Source organism: Anopheles arabiensis, chromosome 3 (genome assembly GCF_016920715.1).
Source record: "Anopheles arabiensis isolate DONGOLA chromosome 3, AaraD3, whole genome shotgun sequence".
In the NCBI taxonomy this organism is placed as follows: Eukaryota; Metazoa; Arthropoda; class Insecta; order Diptera; family Culicidae; genus Anopheles; species Anopheles arabiensis.
In genome coordinates this window covers 13,491,891-13,519,423 of record NC_053518.1, presented here as the reverse complement: position 1 = coordinate 13,519,423, position 27,533 = coordinate 13,491,891, and the positions used below count along the sequence as shown (strand labels likewise).

Genomic DNA, 27,533 nt, shown 5'->3' with positions numbered 1-27,533 from the left:
CATGTCTTCGGCGTCTGTGTGTGTGTGTTTTGTTGTCCCCCCCTTTAGGTTTAGGTCACACTTTGCGTGTGAAGTTAATGCAACAGCTGAACGAAACTCTTGCCTAACACGCGCGCGGATGCTAGAACATCGAAGCGCTCGCTAGACCGCTCCACGAGTCGCCCCCAGAACATGAATGAGGTGACAAAGAAAGTTTTATGCACGATGCTACCGTTTAATGCAGCTTCCTTTTGCCCGTGCTTCTTACAAAACAGAGTTCCAGTCTACGGCTCTACACTGCTGTTTGACGTTTTGTCATTCGCCTCACGCCATATAACGCGGGCCCGGGCCGGCTGTCGCCAGATCATCAAATTCTTGGCGACATCGGTTCTGAAAGTTGTACTACTTTTTTGTTGTTGTCCCGTGCTTGATCTTTTTCTCGCTCTGCCTCTCTCTCTGCCGTCTTTTCCATGTACGGTCTGCCTTTCATTACGCCGATGGTTGGCGGCCCATCCTTTTGAAGCATACACTGTGAAGAAGACCTTCGCCGTTGGATTTGGTTCGGTTTTGTGAATCAATAAGGTTCGTCGGCAGAGAGTCGTCGCTGCTGCAGCCCCGGAGTTTTGCTCTCTGTGTTTAGTAAAGGTCGACTCGGGCGCACCGAAGGACGGAATGTTTTGGAGCGTAAATAGCGCAGTCTATTGAATGGATTACAAAATGTGATTTGAATCGCATGCAGTTGGCAAGTGCTGAATGGGCCTGCAAAGCGTGTCTTTGATCAGTGTAACTTCAGAAATGCCAAAAGTAAAGTTTAGGCCCCTTTGAGCGTCTCTCATGTCTTTTTGATGTATCTGTTTTTATCAATGATCATTGCTTTCATTGCCCCAATTAAAGATTTTTGAAGAAACTAAATTTTAGAATATGTATAACTGTATCGTTTAAGATATATAAACTGGAAGGAAAATAGTTTGAATATCTCCAACTTTGGAACCTCGCTTTAATTTATTGTAATTGTATTCACTAAATTATGTAAACTTAGTTTTTGCAGCTCCTGTGGAAAGGTTTGAGTAGTTCGTAGCACCCGTAGCGACCATTGTGCGATATTCTAGCCGTTGCATACCGACGCCGCCCGCCTCTCATAGAAGGTGCGTCTGCAGGAGGGCAATATTGCTGACATGCTGCAAAAGCGACCTTTCCTCTTCGACATTCCTTTTTTGGTTGTTGGTATTAGTTTGTATTTTTCCGTTACACTCCCATACTACCGACAGTGGAGCTGGGTGGGAGAGAGGTCGGGATTCGACTGCCAAAGTGATACACCGAAGTCTATTGGGTTTGGTACCGTCGGTTGGTTGTGGTGTGGCGTGCTACCAGAGCGGCCGCCGGTGGAGCAGTATGCTGCACAAGGGGCGGAATGTAATCGTATGCAGAGACTGTGTATCGTACCGTCAGAGTGCCAATGTGTACACATCGACTCACAAACGGTGCGGACCGGTTAGAGTAAATGAGAAAATTGTCGCTGCCATTTAACCGTCCCGGCGGCGGCATACCGAACCGATTCGGAACGAGTGCGCGCCACAGACACACACACCCGGGGCTGTTGACGTGTTGATCGTGTCAGAATGGCGACGATTCCAGGGTTTTATGTTGTGCTGCACGTTGATATGTGCACACCACTACGCACTTGTGGCTCCGTGTGCGCTTGAATCATTGACGATCGGCGGGATTATGGTATACTGACGGCTTTGCATAGAAACATGCTTGCGAAGAGAGATTTTTTGTTCTGTCAAATCAAAGCTTGACAGTTTGAAACAACCCCAGCTTGCTGTTGTTACCAGTGTAGTGCTGTGCTGCTGTGTGTAGTTGACAGTTTCCATGAATATTCCAATATTCAAATGATAAAGCTTATTTAATTTTCGGAAAATGTGCACATGGTCAATCGGTTTGTTTAAATTACTTCTCGAAGCGTATTAAAATATTTTAACTCAATTGTTTTTATTAGGCATTGTATTGATGTATGTATTTTTTGTATTCCAATCTCGATTTGCGCCTAGAATAAGAACTTCAAGGTGATATTTCACTTCCAAATCAAGTCACAAAACTCACACGACTTCGATCTCGAAAACAGTCGATGTTATATCTATCTTGCAAATTTAATGATAGCTTATTGCCCTCCTCCGTTCCTGCAAGCTTCCGCAAAGTATTCAATTTGCAGTCAACCATGTTCGTGCCATTGGTCGTGTTCCTTTCTCGAGTTGCATTTGAAATCACATCAAATTACAAATCACTTCATTCTATTGACATTTTCCTACTGCGAAGCGGCACGAACTCTCTCCGCTCACAGTGTCGTTCGGTTTAATGAGATGGTTTATACTCGTGTTTCAATTTTATTTGAATTGTTGCCAGCAGCACCGGGGGTGGCAGCTGCTGCTACTACTACACCACGGAGTTGCGGCCGAAAGGACACGAAATACAATGCCGCGAAGGAGGAAAACCCTCTGAAACGCTCACCAAACGGCCTGCCGCTGGAAAAGGATGGAACAGTTTTTGTCCTTTCTTTTCACTCATCAAATTGAACACCCCCCACCATTTGGGGTTGGGGCTCTATTGTTCCCCACGTGTACAGTGGCGAGCAGCAAAGGAGGAAGGCTCGTTTTTGTCGATTTATTTTCGCTCCATTTGAAATCTGAACCCATTGCGATGGCATTTTGCTATTTTTGTTCCCAGCTTCAACGTTCAAACGCGCGTGCAACTCGGTGTGCTATTTTTGGTGTGGCTTTTTTGCATTTTAATAAATTGGGGGGTGGGAACTGCTTTTCCAAACGATAATTTCCTTTCTTTGCGCAAGCGGCAACGGCAAGTGGGAACGGCGGGGGTCCATTGGCAATGGTTGACTCTAATTTGATTTCATTAGTAAGTACCCGATGTTCATTCAATAAGGTGTTGTGTGACGACGGTGGGTCATTCCAATAGGACGGGTGAATGAATGGGAATATTTAAGACTTTCTCTTGTGAAGCTTTTAGATTGTGTAAAATAAAAAAAAAATCTTAAATGTACTTAACATGTACCAAGTTATCCTAAAAGGCACCACGCCTCATTACAAAATGGTTGGTCGTAGTACGCCACTCACTACGTACAACCCAACGGCCGTGCCTGCCTGTCTAAACCGGAACAAAATCGGAACAATATGGGTGTGCCCCTCTGTCCCGCACAGAAAGGGGTTGATTTTAGGCTTAAGGGATCTGGTATTTTTCCTTCATTGATTCGCTGCTGTAGGCCGTCGGGCGGTATGGCGATTGTAATGCTATTTTTATATTCTACTTCTATTTTTTCTTTCCCAAGTAGTAGGTTCCGGTTCGTGCAGTTCCGGTTTCCTTCCCATTTGGCAAATCGGTGGTGGGGCAGGGGCTTTTTAGAGAGGAGGGAGTAAAAACGCAGTTGAAACTCAGTCTGGGCGTTTGTTTTTTTTCGTTGGTTCAACCTCAACAGCCAACCGCCAACTATGCGCCAAGGAAAGTGGAAACCGGAAACCGGAACGCAACCGGATGCCGGCGCCTTCGGCAACGTTCCGCGATGGCCGGTTGGTGTGAGGACGGTATGCGTTCACGAAAGTGAGGGGAAGGCTAACACTTTCATGAACATTCCATCTTTTTTTCTTTCATTGTAGGGTAATGATGTGCTTGAAGAAGTGAAGTAAAACAAGAATTGCTCCAAAGTGTGTTCGCTAGTGGCAATACTTGCCTGCGTTAGTAAGCGGAATGGAATTTTAGCTAAAATAATGATGAACTGTTTATTGACAGCGTGGTTTGTTTCTGGGTCTTAGAAGACGTTGCCAAATGTATTTCGCTGTATTCGATTGATAGAGTGCCAAAAAAGCGAAAACAAAAATAATGAAAAAAAACTTCGGTATTGGTCCCTCGTTTTTGTGTGTTTTTAATGCTTCTCAGCTTGAATTGACTGGAAACAATGATTACAATTCATTAGATTTAAGTTGTTTACATCCGCTTGACGTCACTGTTACAAATATCTGAAATAATCTGCTACGTAATGAGTGACAGTAATAATCATTCTATCACAAAATGTTATTTATATTGCTATTTTTTGTTATTCAAACTTTTCAGACTACTGACAGCAGTCGTTCATAATTTAAGGTCTTTTAAATTGGCATAACATTCACATTGTTTTCTCCATACTACAAGAGGTACAATATTCTCTTTCAAATACAATAATACGCTTTTAAAGTATGCTCAATTTCCATGCCGCATTTCACCGGCTCGTTAGATCGCCGATGACGCCGTGCGCTGTCAATTTACTTCACTTTCCGTGTACAGTCATTGACTTTTCACCAAGCGCGCCCAGCTGTCCATCAATCGATGCGCCCCAACGCTGTGCCATTTCACCCGTTTTCCTGGCCCAGATGGGTTTCGTGCGCGTGTGGTGTGGTGTACACATACGAGCTTCACATGCGTGCGCAATTTTAGTGCGCACCAATAGCCCGCGGGGCGCACCAATCATGCCAATGGCGTCTGGTGTAGTCGTTCGCGGGCCGCCCTAGTCGGCGGTGTTTATTTGGTGAGTGCTAATGAACCACCTAAACGCTTTCTATACACACACCTGAACGTGGCGTTAGCGAACGGTTGGTTGGTTAGTTAGTTTGTTCTGGCTGTGTCGATATCGAACGCAGGTTGGTATTGAACGCATAAAGTTAAATATGTTTTGGGGTGAAATCAAAATTGTTTTATGCTGTTGTAGGTGATCTGTTTGAATTTTAAACTGAATTTTTAATATTTTATTATGTTTCCTATATGTTTAGCTTTAAATTAAATTTACAATTTTGATGTCGTGTCACATAATGTGTGAACTACGCAATGCACTGTATATCTGATGCCGATCCCGCTCCCTTTTACTATCTGCCAGCTGGTTACGAATGCCGGCACACCTTCACCAACACTGTGGCCGGCCCTGTCGGTAAGCAATAGCAGCAGCAGTAGTAGTAGTAGTAGTAGTAGTGTGCTGTAAACGATTGTCTGACGTGTGCCGTTTGACGTGTCTTGCCGGCTGGGTCGCGAACGCTTTTCGAACCATGCTGCTCCGCACACACGTGCTTTAGCCTACGTTGCGTTTGGTTGCGAGTCGGCATGTGCTGGCGCTGCATGGAGTCGCTCAACTCTTTTGCAGCTGTAATGAATCTTTATGTATTTGTGTGTGTGTCCTGTTGTGCGGTGGATGTTAGTAGCATAACAAACGATAATCCGATGCCAAGAAAGTCGCGTAAAAGAGTCAGTATCGTTTTTTGTACAATTTTTTAAAAGCACCACCCTGTTTAGTTGAATGTTTGTACACATGCCAAACCACCCGCAACAACAATCGCGGTCGTTCAGTGGGGGGGGGGGGGGGGGGGGGGTAATGGTATGGAATTGAATCGGTCGCTGTAAGATCCGTTCTATAGCTCGCGCAGCCAATTCTGGCACAAGTCCTCAGTACCTTCAATGGAGGGACCATTTTCTTTTATTGCAAGTCCTCTGAACCTCAACCTCCCCACTGCTATCACGTGGCGTACGTTGTGCAGTATTAGAAACCATATGGTATGGCCGGCTCAGGGCCCGTTGTCCTCTGCTCCGTGGGGCTGGGGCGTCCGGCAGCAAGCAAACCGGCTTTTTCGACGATGTGGCATACATACACCGCGAGGGTTACCTTTTGCGGCCGGGTTTGACGTGGAAGTCGAACGCGAGCACAACGTACGAAACCTGTTTGGAAAGTGTGCCCCCCCTCCATTCCGAAATCGAACATGTGCCGCGGCACAGACACACACACACACACACGCGTGGCGTGTGCAAACTGGCTGACTAACTTTATTTATTTTTGCAAGCTTTCTTTCGCTAAAGTGATCTCTCGCCGCCATCGTGCCGTTTTGTTGCACTGTTTAGACACAAGGGTGCCGAGGGTGCTTGTGTGTGCGAGTATTGTTTATCGTTCCATTTTCAGGCCGAAGTTGCTGATTTTGTTCTAGCTCGTGGCGGCAGCGTATTCAAATGCCTTGACAGCACGGGCAAACAACAACGAGCCAGCCAACTCGGCCTCCTGGCCGGTGACTGATAAGGGCAAACGGGGTTTAAACGTAGCGGAAGAAATTTTATGTCTCGCGGCCAATGCGTGTGCATGTTTATCTTTCAGTATGGGTTCGGGCACACTGTATCAGCAGCAAAAGTAGACGCGCACATACTCATGCTTACGGTCGATTGACTTATGCGTTCCGGTGTGTGTCGCGGTACACCATTTGTCTTTGTTTGAGGAAAACGTTTCGTTTAATTTTCCCTTTCATAGTTCTGCTTAAAAGCTTGCTCTAGTATTAAGGGGCTGATAGAAGCTCAACAGCATATTCAGCACAACGCTTGCCCAATCCGTGACTGCACTGTAGAAACTGTTCCACTATAATCCACCCAATCTCATCGGCCTGCAGGCTAAAGCACATAAATCGTTGCGGCCAACAGATTCGCAATCCGTTCCGTTCCGGGCGAGTGAGCACGGGTGGCGATGATTAGGAAAGATTTGAACCTTATCATCAATTCTTAATCTTGCACCATCCAGAAGTGATCGATAGTCATGCATTGTGCTAATGATAATCTACGATTCACGTAGTGTAGAGCGCACACATACACACCCATATGTCGATGCTTCAGTCATTCGCAACACACACCAAGAAAGGGAAATGGATTGGGCGGTGTAGCATTGTGAAATTTGCTTTGCTTCATCGGCAGTGACCACGCCGGTACTGGCTGAAGGAGGCTCACTTAACCTTTGGCTGCGCAATATGAGTGATCGTTTTGGGTCGTGTTTATTGTGGTTTATTTTATGTCAAAAGTTATTCGGGTATTGGATGAAATGGTTAGTAACTAATCGAATATATTTGAGGAAAGGAATTATATTTAGAGGTTATTCTCACTTCTGATCAGTTTAGAGACGAAAGAACTCCGTTGGAGCCAAAGCCTCTATAAACTATTCCAACAACAACAACTTCTGATCAGTTAGTTTGGTCCCCTTTTGATTTGACTATGGCGACATCTACCGGAATCGTGCTGCATAGGTTTGACAAAAATAGATTCTTCTTCTTGTTCTTTTGATGATGGGATATATTCTCCTATACCTTTCGTCATACGGAGGTACTATCAGAGTTTTGATTATCTGTTTGTAGGAGAAGGATTCAATGTCCATTCTCCTTTTTCGTGGATTAAGTTTTCGTATTAGGTTTACACCTTGTAGCGACTAAGGACTAAGATTGTTTAGGCATGTGTAATTACTGACGTTGTTCCGTAAACATCGTTTCATACAAAATATTATTGCTAAGGTTGATTGACCTTATAGATCCTCAGAGATCAGTTGATCCTTCATCGATTTTCCAGGATGTCTAGTAAATTACCGATAATTAAACATAATTTATCTTCTTTTTAAGAATATAGACTCATTTCCGACGTCTTGTTCAAATGTCTGCGATGTTTATTTTTACCTTTCATTCAGATTGTCATTTCTTTCCATTAGAGCAGTACGGACCACGGTTCTTATTCTTCAATTCAATTGAATGCAATCAAGAATCAATTCTTATTCTTCTTGCGGGTGAACAAATCTCAGAAACCTGTGCCTACGTTCAACCTGTATCATACGATCCTGAAGTAGACTAGTTGTTAGGTTTTTCGTAAATTATCTCACAAAAAGCATTATGGAATAATTTAAATTAATTTTTACCCTTTTCCAGGCAAACAACAACACGATTGATTTCCAAGTTATACTTAAGCAGTATTCGCATATATAGAGAGTTTATTTCTTTTCAAATCAAATTTTCAACCCCGTCATCGAAGGGTTACTTTCTGCTTGACGGCAGATCGGTGGTTTACTGCTGTTCGACGGATAAGAAAATGTCCATTCCGCACGTCCCCATTCCCCATCGTAACGGGGCGCGGGGGGGCACTAGTAGTGCAACTGGTTATAAATTTTCCGCTCGCTGTGTTGTCAGTCTGTGCCAGCGATGATATGATGCCATCGGACGCTATGAAATTACGATGCTCTCTCTACCCTCGCATGATGACCCGGGCGAAAAGTGAATCTAGTTTTGCGATGCGAAACAGGAGCGCAGGGCTTCGCGACGCTGGGGATGGTAGGGTTGGGCTCGTTTGTACTGATTTAATGTCGTATGGAGCGGATGGGCTGCGAAGTGTGTGTGTGTGTGTGTGTGTGTGTGTGTGTGTGTGTGTGTGTGTGTGTGTGTATGTGTGTGTGTGTGTGTCTACGATTCATTTCATCCTCGGGGAACACTTCCCATCCTTCCTCGCTTCCAAAATCTGTCGAAGACAGTTTGTGTTTGTTAAGGCGTAGGCGTTAAATGCGTAGAGTTGGTTCACAGTTTCGGCTCATGTTCGCCACTCAGGCAGAGGCCCGGGTTTTACGCGCGCAAATGGCAGCTTGCGCGCAATCGTCAGAGCCGGAGCGTCATAAATCGCGCAAAAATGATGCTCGTCATTGATGCGATACGTGTGCGGCTGTGTCCGGTGGGCTTTAGGAGACACACTGACATTTATTTGCGGGATTTATAGTTTGCGGGCCACTAGCGGTGGAACGGTTGCGGTTTTGGAGCTTTCGGTAGGGGAAGAGGGTATGAGGGTTTTCCGTTCGCAAGATTTATGGGCGCGCAAATGCCTGCGGGATTTGAAGTTCAGATGGTGAGCAGCACGTTAAGTCTCCAATTATTTCGGTTTTATTTTGCAGCACAATTGGATTCGTTGTGATATAGTGATAACAGTGCGCTAAAGAGCAGAAAGAAATGGGAGAGTTTCGATTGGGATGCCTTTCTAAATATAGCCTTCTGTATAGCTTCATATGTCACTTCCGGTTTGGCTGTGTAGTGTATTTTTTCTTGGAATATCATATGAACTCTTACGCTATTGGTACACTCTTATACACCCAAAATTGATAGTTTTATTGTTACTTATCGATGGATAAAGGAACTTTTTTGCTATGCGTTGATTGAATAAGAAAATTCCAGGTAACAAAATGAAAAACCTATCGATTTACATATGGATGGTGTGCCGGGTAAAAAAGGAAAGGTCGCCTCGTTGCCGTTGCTACGATAAATGTTCCAGAAAATGGGATCTCTTCCTATGCTTGCTTTGTTCAGTTTTTTTTTTTTTGGAAGGATCCTTCAGCCCTGTTTGGCCCCGTGACCTGCTTGATATGCGACAACAGTCAAAAAATGGTCCCATTTTTATCGCTGCTATGTTTGTTTTCTATAATCCTTGGCCAACATAATAAAAACATATGAAAAAGGAACGTGTGGAAGGAGAACCCACTTCTGCAAGGTTCGGGCCCCGTAGAATATTGAAAAGAAATGGTTGGGATAGGGGGATAGCATAGCAAAAATAATACGGTATGTCAGGAATGTTGGACGTAAACGTTAGTGTGTATGTTGTTTTTCGGTACATAGTTTCTTTTTGCAATATTTTTTTTTTGGTTATAGTTTTTTTGTCGCATTGTGATCGAATGTTTCCTAAATTGAAAAATCGGTTTTGTTGTGCTGGTAAATTTTGCGCCACACAGGTAGTCGATATGGGTAGAAACAACGTCAATGCACGGTGTTTTCAACTCTTAGAGGAAGTGAAAAAAGTAATCAAATTAAGGAAAATGAAGTAGGAGGAAAGTATAAAAAACGGTACATTTCACACGTTTATTTCACATTTCACATCAAATCGCGCTTGATCTTAGTTTTTTTACCGGCCGGCGTGTGAATTGTTATGAAGCATTAAGGTCAACGTTATTCAATGTTTCCTGAAAATGTGTGAAATGACCTGGAAGGAGAAATGAAACTAAAATTTTACAGGCGAAGTAAGCAACAGTGAATTGCATTGTATAATTTATTCTTTTTTAATGTGGAACTAGTTTTTTGGAAATACAGTTTGATTGTGTCATTTTAAATTTCAATCACTAACTTTTTTTAAAATTAAATAAAGTAGATATATAAAATATTATGTTATTTTGTTGTTCACTTTAAACACCCGTATTGCTAGTGTCGAACCAAATACGTTACTTTTTTATTCTGATCGAAACCATTCGTTGGAAATACTTACAATGTTGACAACGTACAAAGTTGTTTAAAGTTGACAGTGGACCATCGCTGAAGTGAACTCATTTGGGGAGTCGAGAAGAAAGTAAGCAATAAATACTGCTTTCTTGAAATAATAGGAATTTGCACGTTCCCCGTTTTCCTTTCGCCTCGCTTGGATGACGCACCATCTGCTACACGGTATAATTATTCACCGCATGTGTGTACGCTGTAATTAATTTACGTTCATTTGCTTATATGGAGCGACACTGTTTATTGGGCGACACGGAGCATTCTATCGTATTTTGCCGTAATTAAGCCTCCGTGATGCGGGCCATGCGACTTAAGGCTCGGTTCTTAATCGTGCGAAGTAAAGCTAGGAAGAAAAAAAACTGAGGAACATTAGTGATGCTAGTCAGGCCCGACCCTGGCTGAGCGTATGTACGAGAAAAATTGTGAATTATGCGGTATTCCAATGATGCCAGTTGGCAAAGTAAAAATATGCAAAGAAGAAAATGAAAGTGAAACCCCAACTTCTACCACCATTTCCCGGCGAGTAGTTCTTCACAATTGGGTGACCTGCGAGGGAAAAAAAATCGAACTGTCGCACAAAAAGAATCCCGCAAAGGCCGCGCCACGCCACGGTAATGGAATGAAGATTTTTCAAATATGAACATTCCTTACACGATTCCCTTCAGTAGCTTTTCATCAGTTTCTTTGTGTCGAAAGAAAAGGCGTTTTGTGTGCAGAGCAGGAGGAACGGTTTTTTTTGTACAATGTTCGTATGAATTGAATTGGAAAAATGAGATGGAGTTCATTCCACCCGGCAGAGAATGATGTAGCCGATAGTTCACATTTGGAATTCCGCACAGGAAACGCATTGACCGATATTCGTTGGAAGGAATGTCTGCAGGAGTCCCTTTGTGGATGGCTGCTAAGCTTCATTTTTAATGCCGTTTATAAACTCAAACATGATTATTCATCTCACACACGTTTACCATAGCTAGTTGAGTTTTGAGTGTCTAGTTATTGTTCTCTAAGATTTTACTAGTTATTTTTGTCGTTTCTATCTACATTAATTTACAACGAAAATGTTTTTATCCAAAATTTTGTTGATTGATTGAATCTGTCTATTCCAAATTGCGAAGTTCTTGGGCTTCATGTTTGGATTATTTCTGGTTTGCTAACTACAGAATAAAATCATATGTATTACGTATGACCTACAGGAATGTATAGATTTTCGAAAAGAAAAACAAATCACCGTAGAAAATGTCACTTAATTCATAATATATTATATATTATAATTCCAACTTATGAGTAAAACTAAAAATAAACAAAAATATTCGGAGAGCAATTTAAGGATTATTTTAATCTCAATTCAAGTCTACATTTTCATTTTATTCAAAAAAATGCACACTCTTAATATGTTCGTAATATATCGAAACACGAAAGCTTGTTGAATGGAAAACATTGCTTGAATTTTGCATCGCTTTCGCACATGTAATAATTTTTCTTTCGGATGGTGCGCTATTTAGTCGGGGCTCGATTCATTGTGCAGTAATGGAAAAATCCGAGCGGGTGCCATTCAACTGTCCGATTTTTGGACACTCCCAACATATACTGCAAGGGCATGTATGTAGCGGAGGAAGAAGGGCCGAGGAAACATCTCGCTGAAAATTGCTGCAGATGTACTAATCTCGCACCAGTGTTGTAGGGCACAACGATGAAAAAAAAAAAAATCCCGTTTCCATTTCTTACATTCTAACTGTTATCAACTCTTCCGATCAGCAGCAACCGAGTGTGTAGTTTGCTGCAAAGGCTCTGGACAATTGCTGAACTTCACACTAATATCGAAACCGAAACGAACAGCAGTTGTGTGTTCCGGATGCTGTAGAATATATGCCACCGAAGGGGTTGGACGTTTGGTGTGAGTGTGTGTGTGTGTGCTCGTTTTTTTGTGTACTTGTGTCCAATTTTCCAACCCAACACCGATGGGATTTTTTTTTCTGCTTACTGCTGCTACTCCAGCAAGGAGAAAGAGCTGATGGTGGTGGGTTCCACTTGAAATTTCGGTTTCATAACAGCCTCCAGCGCCTGTGGTTGTGCGGAATGCCTGCAAGATGCACTACTAAGTGCAGCGGCGGTGGCCAGTAACGTCAAGCAGCTGTAGTAATTTATTAGATTTCGAACGGAAGCAATAACGTTGCCCACGGTACACGGTTTCGGAAGTGCTCGGGAAGAGCTGACAATGGTGTTTTGGTTTCGGAGTGCGGGGAAGCTTTCCAGCAGCATATGTTGAAGCCGATTCAAATGCAATGCGTTAAGCTTTAATATATTTACTCAGAGACTGTACATGTTAGTGGGACATTTTCGTTTAAATTACACACTTTGTCAACAGAACCTCTAGGCTGACCATTCCACCTAACAAAGTTCAATCAATTTCACCTGAGGGTGAGTTTTAGCATTAGTATCCGTACATTGTCTCTTACTAAATGATCCAAGCAGATGCTGCGTCCTGGGTTTGCCTCGCTGTACACAATCAGCAGCGTACGAGAAGCTTCAACCTGCATCAACTGTTTGTTTAAATCAAGTAAAACACCGTAGCAAAGCTGATAAGGAGCTTTGTTTGTAAATAGGCACTCCCTCTCTCTCTCTTCCTCTCTTTGCTTCTCTCTCTCCCGTTCCGATTTGCAAAAGTTTGCTCATGGATTTGTTTGTACGGTTGAGGTTGAGGTTTTTCCATGCATAAAACCAAACCAACACTACTTCCTCGCACCCGCTAGCCTACAGTGCGGTACGTGAATGGAGCAAATACATTGTCCATGACGACTATTTTAAAGCGAAGTTTGCAAACGATGAAGAAAGCTGAAGTGGGGTTGCTTTTTTTTTGTTTTCGTTCGAAAAACATACCCCTACCTTGTGGGACGTAGCATAGACACATGCAGATGTCTGCCGGTTTCATAATCTAAGTTACACTGACCAGTGTGTGTTGCCAGTGTATGCTGCGGGTATGTGCCGATGAAGAAATGGTTTTAATTTACATACCATAGGAGAAGATGAGTTGGGTTTTTGCTACCATGTTGCGCTTAGGTTGGCAAGGTGTGTTGCAGAATCTGTGAGGGGTTTTGCGTTTATTGGTTGTGTGGAGTTTTGGGAAGGTATTTCGATACCAGAAAAGAGCAAAATGTTTCCACTCTTGATGAAGCAGAGCCAAGTGCAGACTAAGCATATTTTAGATTGCTGTTTTTTGATAAATTTGCTTCCATCGACGCTTCAAATATTTAAAGCGTACGTTATTTAATGTTGGAAAAAGAATAGTTTGCTTTTGCTTACCATTTTCACTTAAAACATAATTAGATGAATTCTCTTAATGGCTGTTGCACTCAGCTCTTGTACAAAGTATTAGTAAAAGAATAAAAAATCAATTAGACACGTCGGTAGCGGTTGGCGGGTATATGGCACATGTTTATCAATATTTGAGGCCTTTTAAAATATGCATGAACCATGTTGCCTTGCCATGCGATTAATTATGCATCGAACAAAGAACAGGGCGCGATACTCAACCACACCGATGCTGGTGAAACGATATTGTTGTTAAACATTAGTAGCAAAACGTATCAATTTAATCCACCCAGTTACAAATGATTGTTTTGCAGTTTATGCGCGCAGTGTTTATGTACATATGTATTAAAAAGCATGAGAGCATGCGAAAATTGCCCATAAATAATTGAAAGTAACAATAGTACATTATGGTATTGACTATTATAAGGACAAAAAAAAACATACAATGCATGATTATAATGAATGGTTGATATAGTGAACGATCTCTCACATTCAAATTTATTACTTTTGTTACAAATTTAATTTATAAATATACACAAATTCAGTACAAAAAAAAAACATTAATGATAATAAGCCGAACAAAATGCATTTAAACTAAAATCATGTTTCGTTAGGAACTCTATTCATGCATGAAACATCATGTTTAGTCGTTCGGTGGTTTATGAGTGTTGCATAAATAATGTAATTTAAAAAAATGGGCAAACCATAATTTAGGGCTGGCAGTTTTAATATACTTTTTTAGTGTCTAGTGACATAACGTAGTTGTTGTACAGCACACCTATTTGTTAGGTTTGAGTGAAATTTGTATGTGTAGTCTAGCACAATAGCAAAATGCTAGTTCGGTTTATAGCAAATCATTCCGCTTTTCTAGAACTTATTTTCGTTGTTCAGCAGAAAGCCGTTAGCGTGTGCGTTACCCATTTTGTTCGCACAAATGCATTCGGTTTAAAAATTACCGTGCCTTATTTCCATGACCATCGAGAAAGTACGGAGGGGTTTTTTCGACTACAATATTAAAAAAAAAGGTTCAATACACCTTACTGTTCCACCTTCCCTGCAACTATGGCCGCGCGCGTTCGCTCCGGTGGTCGGTCATGTATTTGCATAAAATTACAACCGTCGTCGCGCGGCTTTTATTTAAATATCTTCAATCTCCTGAATAATCGCTGGTACGAACGGGCGTCGGGCGGTTCCAACAAAAAACAAAACTCACTGGCACACACACACAGCTCCGTTATTCGTTTTTCACGATGGATGCTTTATGTGCAAGCTTTTCCGCTGCCCGAAAATCTCGCTGGTCCGGAATTGTGGCTCGTCGTTGTGTTCGGTGGTCGCGCATTGCACGGGCGATTATTTTCGCCTGAGCTGACCCTACCCGGGCCGGGTGAAACTATTTTCTTTTACATTGCCGGAGCAGCTCCGGCCATAAACCGGCGACTGACGGCGGGACTGGCTCTGGGCTGTGCACATTCACCTAGGGGGGAGAATGCATTTTCTCAGTTCAGTGGCCGGGGCTGGAATGGGAGGATAAAAGGGGGGGAGGTTAGATTTTATGCTTTCATCTGACGGTGTACGCTGCTGTATTCACCGTCTACCTGTAAATGGTTTCAGCGTTTAATGGTTTAGATTATGGCTGGTGCGGACCGTGCATGTAGCGCGGGATGCAATTTTCTTTCAACAGGATCTCAAGCCATGTTGTTCGTCCTGAAAGAGCGTTTTTTTGTTCTTTCTGTTAAAATTATAACAAATAAAAACTCTTTATTCTGCTTTAGTTACAGCATTTATTTCTGTTTGATTAAAAACACAGCTTCATTTCACGCTCAGAGATACTACAACAGCTAACATATACTTTTGCGAGATTCTCTGCATACAATAGACAATGCACTTTTGAGTAAATTTCCAAATCCAACATGGTTCAGGCGTCGGTTCCACAAGTCTTCGTAAAATGTGACCCTGTCATTCAATACTTTCGGCACAAGAGATTGTAAACAGTATGAAGAGAAATAGCATGGGAGATTATGTGTGCCAATTAAGCGTGAATGTGTATCATCAGGGGAAGCAGGCCAAAATGTTTGTCTACGATAAGTAAATTGATAGATTCTGGTACGGAACGATACGCATTCAGCAAATGGGAAATGGGTTGCTTATCCGGTGAGATAGCTCTCCCATGAAGATAGAAATGAATGGTAGACTGTGTCATCATTAGATATTAGGGGCTTCGTTCCGTTTCGTATATTATGCCATCGTAGATAATTATCTAGTTTTATTTACACTGCAACTAAGGTAAATAATGTTTCGAAGAACCATTGCCGGATGCTTAGGATCGTAGGTGATAATGATGATGTTATGGAATAGTTTTGTTCGGAAAAAGCAATCATTAGGTAAAGATTTGTTTATGCTGCTATTAACTGTTTTTGATACTTTATTTGCTATACAGAATGTTTGCAAAAGAGCACACTCCTTTCAGCCTAATGAAAAGGCTATTCAAGCATGGGCCAATATTGTGGGAATCTGAGGTAATTACAACATTGCTGATAACAGCTCCAAACATCCAAAAGCAAGCTACCGTTTGGGCACGATGAATCCTGGTCATCCTAAGACAAACAAAAGATATGATGCTGATAGGAACGAAACTACCTCATAAGCTGTCCGTAATAAACATGATGTTTTATTGTATTTTTATGTCTTCTTTCATTGCAGATCGAACAGCGAGAACACACTAACGATCGATAAAAACCATCGACCGTGGCTGATTAAAAAGGGAAAATCACCAACCATACATACACAAAAACCGTTGACGATGGTCAGGTGTATGCAAACAAAATAAAAATGTTCACACAGCATGATTTTACTCACCCCCAGGGAAGAGAGAGAGAGATAGAGAGATGGTGGCGAGCGGCTCTGATGGAAGCGTGGTCATATGATTATCATTAAAACAAAAGTTACACGGACTTTGGCTGGAAATTAAAACCACTTTCATCATCTGCATCATCATTATTACCAGCATCATCGTGTACGATAATCGTCATTCCGCACCCTTTTTGCCTCGACAACCCTCCCACTGTCAGCACCATCGTCATCGTCGCCGAATATTAAGCACATGCTACGTTGTTACGTGGACCAGCGTTGAATGTAGGCGTTACGGAAATCCTCCGTTGCTAATTATTCATCGGAAAGGCATTAAAATTCATTGGGTAGCCACATGGTGCGGTTCTGTGGCTAATGTGATGCCACATCACAAAAACACAAATTCCTCCTTCCCCGTTTGACAAAGTCCGATTGGATTGGGAGGATTTTGGTCAGTAGCACTATTATCTGCGTTAAAGGAATTTTCGGCTGCCGGCATGTCAGTTGGAAAAAAAACAACTGCTCACCCACTTTAGTATCTTGTATCTTCATTTATATGCTCCTTTGTTAGGACAACATGGTGTTTTGGAAATAAAATTCGATAAACAATCTAAATTAGATAACTGAGAATCAGCAGAGTTAGGTTTCAATTATCGTTTCCAATATTGAACCTATTGTTGAAGGGTTTAAAGATGAGTACAAAATGAAATCGATTATAATAATTGACTATAAACCCCCAATAAATCATATGGTGCAGGAAATGTTACTCATCACTTGCATGTAGCCTTAAACGGACGAAAATATTTAATCAACTTACAATGTTCGATATAGTGTACATGTATTGTTTCGCATTATCAGGCTTGTGTAGTTGATTACTATTTTGAAAACTTGTCTAGCTGGTTGCAAAATTCCCTAGATGTGTTGATCAAATGGTTGCTACAGTTTTTGCAAGTGCACTCACGCGCTCACCGGAAGTGGCTGTTGGCGTTTGCTGTCGGCGGGTGAGGTAGCAAACCAAAAGCTTGCTGCATGTAATGTAGATCGTTTGCGTGCGCACGGTTTCGGTGAAAGTGCACTCATTTGCGAACGTACAGTTTTGAAGTGTTTTGTTGTCTTGTGATAAATATTTAACCGTTTGCTTGTAAACTTAAATTGGCTTCCGGTGGAGTAGTTTCCGGCTTATCGCTATATTTTTGTACGATGGTAGGCAACGAACAGCAGCACACACACATACAACATTCCATAGCCACACATAGCCTGTTCGATATGATGGGACTGTGTGTATATGTTACCTTGCGCTATGTGGTGTACGATTGCATATTGTTTGGTTAATGGTAGTAGGGATCGATAAAACTGGACGTCATAACGAAAAATGTATTTTGAACTGTGCAGACCAACAGCATATAGTGTAAGGATGGTAATGGATACAGAGAAACGTTGTTGAGTAGCGTCCCATTGTACCAGCGACTAAAACAAAACACATTTTTGCGTGCTCTCATGCTTTTTTAATACATGTATACACATTACATCAAAAGAGATTAATTTCAATTTTTTCTTTGTAGAAATAGCATGTCAACATTTTAAAGATACACAACTCTTCAAAAGCATAAAATGTGAGTCGCGACTGTTTTTTTTGTTCAATCCAGTGCAGTGTGTTTGTTTTGTACGTAAATCGTGTGTATATTAGTTTCGCTGTGCCTATATGAAGTATGAAATGTGTAACTATGTTACTAGTTGAAGTGCAATATTAGTTAGCAGTATTGATGTGCCGTAGCAGAATCACAGAGAAGAGATTGATGCACTCTTCTGCCACGGTTTGCGTAGGCTGTGTGTGTGTTTGTGTTGCGTTTAGGTGCATGTGTGGTCACACAGTGTGGCGTGTTGCAGTGCAGTTACCAGCTGCCGATCTTTTATGTTGAAGTATATTTAGTGCTAGAATCTGCGTGCGGTAGATTCCACTTCATCACTGCTCCTCCGCCCGGCTCCTGCACTGGTGGAACAGTGGATAGGCACTGAGAGTCCCGTAAATTTGAAAGAAATGTCCGTTGTCAGCTTAAACAGAATGTTCCGGGGGAAGATTCGCACCAACACCTGTCGTATCGTAGTGCTCACCTCACTCGTGTGGCTGCTGATCGATGTGATACTGATAGTGAAATATGCCGACTGTCCCAGTACCGGTGGCGGGTCAAGCTGGCTCTGCAAACGGAACGGTGACGGCTATGATGTTGAGGTAAGTAGAGTCATTTAGAGGTGTTATGTTGTGTTTGTGTATAAAATGGAATATTCGGGTTTACATTTAATAAGGCATCTAATCAGATTCCGACGGCATTTACTACGTGATTGCTGTGTATAGTGCACTTGTTGGCAGCATTCTGGAACTCGGTGCCACATGAGAATGGCATACTCATCTGGCATTACGGTAACATTCTATTAGCGCTAATGTATCAATTCATCTAGACCACCAAGTGACAGTCCCTAGATGTCGATTACTGCTGCCTGATAGTGTTATAAATGTGAAACATTTTGGATTTTAGATAGTTTGCAAATCATTTTATTTGCACGTTAGTAAATACCGCCCTGGGACATTTACATCCAAAAAAGGTACCGTATTTTAGTGGGATGGAAATAAAAAAAATCGATCATACCACACACACCGAACAAAGAGCACAGGGACATCCGAGTTTCGTTTTATCTTTGGTTGAAAAATGGATGCGATGCTATCGATCACATGGCACCTTTGGAACCGAAATGGATCATCTCTGTGTGTGTGTGGGTGTGTGCGAAAAGGGACGTGATGAATTAGGGTGGGTTGTGTTGGTGCTGTATTTTTAGGTCGGTACAGTTCAATCGCTATCGGGATGGGTAGTCCTTTTTTTGTGATTCAAGTGGTGGTGGTGGTTCATTCGGATGTTGAGAAAATTACATAAATCAATAACCAAAAACCCTTTTATCGCTGTGCGCAAAGCAGTGAGGAAGGATAGCTGATGGGGATGGTGTGTGTATGTGCCTATCCGGGGCTTTCGTACGTTTTCCGTTGATTAATCTAGAAAAGTTTTAACCTGTATTAGAAGGTGGAGGGCGGAAGTTTGGGATGCTAGGAAGAGGGAATAGAGCTGTGGAAAGAGGTTGTTAAACAAATTTAGAACTTTATATTTGGAGAGTTTTTCGATTGTTTTATGTCGGGCGACGGTACTAAGTCAGACATTATTTGATTATTGCTTGTACGAACAACACACGCATGGGGTGTGTAGTACCATAGAAACATTTTTCAATCGTTTCTGTCAGGTTTCGCATCGTAGTTCATGATTTCCATTTGTATTATACTATAAATGAATTTCTTTTCATTCAAATGTGTCTAGTTTCTTAAGATTTGTAACTATGTGTTCCAAAATTCCCTAATTTAAGTCGTTGAATTATGCTAGTTTAGGTGCTTTTAAGTATTCGGTGTAACTATTGTATCACATTTTCGCAGTTTAATGTTTAATGTGATACTTTTGATACTGATGATGATACTTTTCAATTCTTTGAAATATACTTCATATCGTAAAAATGTGAATTTGTAACGATTTTTACTACTGGCAACAATTGTTAACTTAGAGACGTGAAGTACATGCGTCGAAAGAAAAAAGTTGATATACACAGTCGCAATTCGTAAACTAGAGCCCACATTTAGTGACAAACGCTATATAAATCTTCTGGTAATCCCTGTCATTTATATTCCAGAAGAATTTGAAATTTATTAAAAACACTACTAAGAATTTAATCATTTCATTAACGGACAAGAACAGCTCTTTTCCAGCTATTTGTCGGTAAATGTTGACAGTGACATCAAAATTGAGAATTTAATTTAGACTCCCTTCCCATAAAAACATTATTGACGCATCGTGATTGGAGCTTGCACAAATTAAAAAAAAAATGTCATATTAAACTTGTGATTGTATTCAATTTAACTTCCCCAACCTTCCTAGGATTATATGCCTTCTCCCGTCCGTGTAATGGAGCAAATTTCAAAAGATCAAGTGTTTTTATTACAACCCGCCAGCCGGTACCGGTGAATTTGTATCCGCCCTTAATTTCTCCGTCGGACTGGCACAGCTGCACAACAACTGCTACTCGTTGTGGATGGTGGATTCATTTTTTTTTTTCTTTCAAGAAATTATCTTTTTAAGTGTTCTGTGCCCACATACACACATAACTAAGAAATGACAAAAGAGAAAAAAATCTGTAAGCATCATAAGCAGAGTAAACAGCTACAAAAAATATTTTCCAGCTATATTCCTGTAGCGAGAAGATCCAATAGAAACCGTAGAATGAAATCTCGTTGTGGTTTCATCAAGCTTCAACGCAATGATAGTATGCCTTTTGCACTGACCCTGTGCGGATGACTGTGCTGCAGTAAATGGCGTGGTGGGCAGAAAGAGTTGTTTAAGTGGGTTCCGCTACCATTGGCAGGTTGTGCTTCAAACGAAGTCCCCGACTTCATTAGCATAAATTATGAGTCGGAAGGATACGTTGGTTTTTGTTGCCTTTTTTGTCTATGCAAGAACCATGCTGTGCTACCTTAGCAACTGCTGTTGCAAGTGGACTTTTGGAAAATTCATAAATAAAAATAGGATTTTCTTTGTAATAAGTTTGAAGTTAAAATATGTTTTAGTGGTATGTTTTAAGTATTATAAATTAATGCTAATATCGAAAGCCAAGGCTACTGCCTTTATGCTATCTTTTGTAAGTTGTGTTAGTTAAAACTTGAATGAACACAATTAACTGCAAAGGTGCTTGCAACAGTCGAGAAACTTGAAAAAATCACAGTTTCTGTTAATGAAAGCATACACATCATGGAAATGAATTAAATCGTTCCTATTTTATATTATGCTCAACACAAAAACAACATACACACACAGAGAGAAAAACACGTTTCACGTGTCACAAAGGCACACATAAACACGAAAGACATTTTATGTTTTCGCACTGTGCCGTGTCGGTTGGCTCTGTGTCGCTGTGTGAGTGGCTTACCGTCTCTGCAAGCTTTGCAACTTGTAGCGCTATTATGCTTTATGCACATGCACCCAGGAGCGGTCAGGCAGGATTAAAGGTGCTCCGCGAGAGTGGAGAAGGCACTCGAGAATAAACTGTTGCACCGGTCCGCTGTCCTGGTTGTGTTTTGGTCGTGCTGCACTGGACGCGTAATCAAGTTAGTGTGCGACTGCACTTGACGCAAAATGCATGCCTGCGTCCTGTCGCCACCACCCGTCATCATCCCGCTCTGAGTGCCCGCTGCCTCAATGCTAGGTGGCTAGTGGGTGGCAAATTCGAGAAGCGCGCAAATGTTTTGCCTTTTAATTAGTGCGGAAATAAACGTACATAAACGTACATTGAATGCATAATTTCCGGAGCGGCCCACCGTTTCAGCTACACGGGGGCGGGTACACTGGGGGCGCTACATTAACGTACGGCGAACCGGCAGCGCATCATTCTTGGCCGGTCCGGTAGCACCATGGTTGTTGGCCAAAGCTAACATGGCTTCTTAACTCTCGAGTGCGTCGAAACGAGAAGAAATTTGTGCGTCAAACAGTGCTGGTGGGCACTGACTATGATTGTACCTGGCTGGATGATAAAAACGACTACTATAAGCACTCCCCCACGCCCTCCACCCCCAAGGATGCTGTTAACTGTTGCTTTCAAAGCCCCGGTGCATAATGTGAGGAAGCTGTATGGGTGCTGTTTCAATATGAATGCAAGACTGGAGATTATACTTCAAAGCCCGTCCAAAACACTTGAATGAACGAACGAATGTGTTGGTAGCTAGTTGGAAGATGGCTAATGAGCGAAATAGTGTTAAGTTTATTGTATGCTTAGCTTCTTGTTGTTTCGTTATGCCATGCCAGCGTTAGGACATGCCAGATAGATGAATTTATGTACGTGGTTTGGCAAAGTGTTTTTGTACGTACATGTATGTAGCTTTTGGAGCGTATAATTATACTGTAGTTTCTAAAATAAATGATACTTATTAACAGTCTGAGATGACAGGTTTTAAATCACATTATAGTCGAACAGTTCAATCATTTGGTGGAATATTTCTAAGGGATAGAGTGGAATATTGTAAACATTCTGTTGATGTTTGCAATGATGGAAAATAATCCATTATTTGTTTTTAAAAATTTATTTAAAATTTAAAAATAAACAATACAGTCTATCAATTGTAATAACTCGAATTAAACATTGAAGTAATAACAAAGGCACAAAAAGGCATAAGAATAAACAGAAGGCTAAAGGTGTTGTCAGTACAGTCTTATCCGACAAATTAGTCACTATGGTCTAACAAGGAGTCAAATCTCCAGGATATTACACAATGAAATTGAAAACATGATTAATATTTTATTTCATCATCAAGAAGGAAACTATAGAGAATGATGCAAGTAAAAAAAATAAAATATCACAGCAATGTACACACAAAAGGAACAAAATAGAAACATTACAATGCGGCAATAATACGTCTTGTGAATTTTTTTCTGTAAGCTGTGTGCAGTATGAAAAGGTCATCTCCATGCGTGTGCATCTTTTAATGATTGTAATAATTATTCAGTGCTATCAAATCAAATCCTTTCAAAACAAAAGAGCTTCATGTTATCTTACTAGCACTGAATACAAGATGCTGCTGGCCTTTATGTTCCTTTGCATTTTTGGTTTGTTCTAAAAAAGGATTAAAATATTGCGAAGTGAATGATTCGCTACAGGGGTGTACTTTATGGTTTCATCTCCCTTCCCAACACAACAACAGGGTTACGAGGTTTGTGAGATAACGGAAGAAGAAGAATAAGAAGAAAAACCCCATAAATTCCTGCTGGAGCAAGGTGCCTGAGATAAAACGACAAAGCTCGTAACCCGCACACCTTGGTTTACGGGAAAACGTTGCAAACTTCCAGAACAATCAAGCCACAAAATAAAACACACCCGCGTAGTAGCAGCGGCGAAATGGTTGGTGGCGAGTAAATTATGATAATTTCACCCCCCTACCCCACATTGCGTAAAATTCTACATCGCCGCGGAGGAGGCAACCGTGGCGAAGGGGGCGGCACACCATTAAAGGGGAAGATTAAACAAAAGAACCCCGTAGACAGAAACAAAGAGAGAAAGAGAGTGTAAAACCGTAAATCGGTGGCGGTGAAGTAAGGGATGTCTTTTCCTTTTTGTCTAAAGCGTTGGTCAGGTGACTAACGGTCGAAATGGATCTCCTTGCACTGTCTGCTTTTAATCGGAAAGGTGGGTGGGCGAATGATAACAAAAAAAAAACAACAACAACATAATGAATACAAAGAAGAAAAATAAAGAGCAAAAACAAAGCAACAGGAACAGAACTTGTATAAAACTAGAAAAGACTCAAAGTAGAATAGTTCCGCACAATTTGTACATCGTTTTACATTGCAACACCAAAACATCGTTTATGACCATTTTAATGGCGTCAAAAGCATTCTTCTTGGTGCGTGCATCTTTCTTCTCTCTTCCCCCAAAGTACAGTGTTTATAATAGGGTAGAAATGGTCGTTACATAATTGATAATGACAACTTTATAACTGTTGCCATAAAATTTAACTGTCGGGTGATACAACCGCTATTTCTACTTGTTTCGGCTCCGATCAAATAAGACAGACAGCAAGACACGGTATTAGGATGACATTGGTTGAGAAGGAGCGGCTTTGTTCTGATGGCATGCGATTGATAGGAGCTTTACTGATCAAGACTTATCTCTTGGCAAAGGCTGCTCCAGATAAGACGTTATCAATTATTCGTTTGTCTACTGTCGGTATTGATCGTCATTGGAGCATGATGAGATAAAATGTATCAAATGGTGAGTGTTATGTGTTTCTTTTTTTGTATTCTCATTGCTGTGTATTAAAAAAGGCTATTGAATAATGTTTCCCAAGAAGAACAACTAAAGAGTCATGTCGATTGTATGTCTGGTATTCAGAAGATGGGCTAGGGACCATCAGAAGTAATCAATGTGTAATTATGAATGTTAAGATATGCAAACTCTTATGCTGCGCGAATCATTTATGAGTGTAGAGGAGTGTTCAGAAGTCCAAAAGCATTGTCTGCAATACTGTACAGTCACACTCGATGGTTTTATTTCGCTCATTAAAAATGTTTAAGCGATCCCATCGGCACATTAAGCTTGCCTGCTTCTGCTGTAAGTGCTGTACCACCTTTTGTTATAAAACCATTTTTTGTAGCATCCTAAAAATGCGAACAAACGAAAAGCGCGCGCACACTGCAAAAGGCCGCTTCCGTTAATTAACAAGATCGTATTCTTTAATTAGTTCCAGCGCCAAGAATTGTGTGAGCAGAGGTGCGAAAACTTTTACCAGTTCCTCCTGCCCGAGCAAGACCGAAACAGCACGGGTTTCTGGTACGATCGAAGCAGCACAAAACCACACACACACACACACACACCGAGGCACAGTGCTGCAGTGGCCCGTTTTTGACAAATTTACTCTGAAATATCGTTCGGGCGATTGTCAATTACCATCAACGGGTTGCAAATTGGATTTGCTTCATAAAGTTCATCTTGTTTCCCGGTGCAGCCTCACCTCACCGAAGGCAAATGAGGGGTGTGGGGGGGGGGCATGGGTGTCGCGCGATCAGACAAAATGAGTGAAGTTTTTCATGCCTCCTTCCCTTTGTGCTTTGGAAATTGGGCAAACACTTCCGAGCGAGTCCAGCGTAGCGTAGTGGTGGCAACGGCGGACCTACTGGCCTGCTGCCTGTCTGCCGGCTGTGGGGAAACAATGTTTCGTTTAAATCACCTTCTTTTCTTTCCCATGATTGCCTTTTCGGACAGGAAGGGGACGATGGAAGAGGGGTTTTAACTCCCACCCGGGCGTCGGGTTCAGTTCATTTCCCGCCAGATGTCACCGGCAAACACAGAACCATTCCACTCTTCAACCCACTGCCGGGATGGGCGCGTGTTTTGCTGGGTTGGGTGCCTCTGCTGGCCATCGCCGTTGCTAGCTAGTCGACAAAAATTCAATCAAAACTTTTCCCAGCTGTTGATGCAAAAGGGTGCACAGCACAGTGAGGCGTAAAGTCGAGAAGAATAGAGCGCAGGCATCGCTGGCTGACCACTATGGTCCACTGCCAGAAGGTTTCGGTACAGCGCCGCTCGTGCGAGTAACGCAGGTCAACGCTGATGAAGACCTCAAGTTGGCAAAAATCTTGTTTCGAGCATTAGAAATTGCGATGGAAATTGAAATTCTCCACCATCATCTGGTTGGTAAAGGGGGCAGGGTGTGTATTGGACTGCTGCCCCTGGCATAGTTTCGGACACCTTCCGGAATGAGAAAACTAAAAAAACGTGCTGCATTGTTTGAACGTAGGATTGTTTAACACTTTAAGCGCCGCGTCATATGATTTCGTATGACGGCTTTGCTCACCACTCAGCTTTGTATCTGACGCTCAGTGATTCTCTTGAGAACGAATGAGGTAGGAAAGAGAGAACGAGAACGACATGTGCTACGCCGCTTATCGCAATGAAACAAAAGAGTGATAACAATGGCCCGAGAAACTGTCGCTCTCATCGCTCTCTTGCCATGCGCTACGTGCTCACTCAAAAACTGTGACGTCAGGCTGGCGGTCAAAGTGTTAAGAGTATAGGTGTGAGTAGAACAATAAGCACTTTTTCAAAGTGAGATGTATTTTTGCTTCTACCGTTCTTCATTTACTAAAAGATAGGTAGATGGCTAGCGAAGTAAGGATAGTAATTCTCAATTAAGTGATAATAAGTGTAACTCTTTCTATCATCGAAGCACTTTTTGAAATGATTCAAAATAAATGAGAAATCTGGAATGCTGTATGCCAGGGGTCGGTCAACTTTTCAAGTAAAGAGTCGTTTCAGACATAGTACAGGGTTTTCGAGGATTATATAGACATGTTCAGCGCGTTGTAGATTTGTTCAGGCATATAATAGACACTTTCAGCGAGGTATAGAATTGTTCGGGAACGGAACATCTCCAAAAGTATCATACTAAACCAGCAACTACTAACGAATATGTCAATATTTTCCAATTAAGCTTATTTGGTATTTTACAATTAATATCTAAGTTAAGCTATCTTGAAGTTTTAGTCAGGAGAAATATTTTTTAACTGTAGTTACACTAAGTAAACTTTAGTAAATAAACTGCACACACTGCTTCAGTCAAAAATACACACACTTTTACTTGATTTATGGTCAAAAATAAAAGCTTCAAATCAGTGGTATTACTGATTTTTGCTATCAAGCATACCTTAAGATTTCGTAGAAGGCATCTTATAAATAATCGGTTCAATAACGATTGAAAAAATGATACCCAATCGGAATAAACCCAACAAAATTCGTTTATGGAAAACGAAATGGTAGATGGTATTGTTGAACCGCAACTGTGGAAAATGTTTCATTTGCTTTTTTTTTTACAACACCACTCCTACCTCCGTTGACCGACAAGCACCATCAACATCATCAGCGTTGATCGTTGATTATTCCGCGGCATTAACTCGATTGACTTACGAGGAAGTGTATTGGAAGATATTGTGAGTAGCAAAAGAAAAAAAAGGAAAATACAAGCGAACTCTGGTAAAGACAGCGAACACAGTAGCATTGTTACAACTTTTCTTCATTTTTGTCGATGTTTCCAATTCTACCATCACACCTGATCATCGGGTGGACTATTAATTCGGTCGATGAAAATGGATTTTAAATGGCACTCAATGGGCTGCGCTTGGGTGAGCACGATTTGCTGTCGGGCTAGCTGCGGTAATAAGCTTCCCGCGGGCCAAACAGGTATGAAAGACTGTATAATTTAAAATTATTTTAATATTTTTCTTCACACAGTCAGTGAGCTTATAAACTCGTTTTATTGCTATATATTGCTACAATTTTAGTAAAGGTTTCCCTCGCGATAAAGATATGATACAGAGGGCGTAGTTTTTGTGAACTTGTAAGCATTCAACATAAACTAACTGTTTGACATACTTTTGTGTTAAACATTATAGTGGTATGTTGCAGACGCTCCATTCAAATGTTAAATGTGTTATCATTTTCTCCTGTGAAAATTACGTTCGAAATCTAAATTCAAGGAAACTAGCATTAGCAAATCCATTTCAGAAGGCTAAATTAAATTGTGTGACGCCTTTCATGATTTGATATACATGCCAGAGATTCCATGGCAACGAGGCAAAGGTTGTAGAAGCACGGTACAACTGTGGTTGGAATGCAGTTCGCAACGAACGGTTGTTTAATTAACTTCATTCC

The 27,533-nt window shown here is 41.5% G+C and overlaps 1 protein-coding gene across 3 annotated transcripts in view; it reads left to right on the top strand.

Annotated features, from left to right (window-relative positions):
- Positions 1-27,533, top strand: part of LOC120905065 (polypeptide N-acetylgalactosaminyltransferase 5) — a 76,063-nt gene that overhangs the window by 11,705 nt on the left and 36,825 nt on the right. For 2 of the 3 annotated variants that reach the window (XM_040315733.1, XM_040315731.1), the window contains exon 2: positions 17,816-18,483. In XM_040315733.1, the coding sequence (XP_040171667.1) occupies positions 18,292-18,483 (192 nt within the window). In that variant the 5' untranslated portion in view covers positions 17,816-18,291. Of the gene's footprint in view, positions 1-17,815; positions 18,484-27,533 lie in introns of those variants that run through there. The other variant, XM_040315732.1, reaches the window with a different exon arrangement.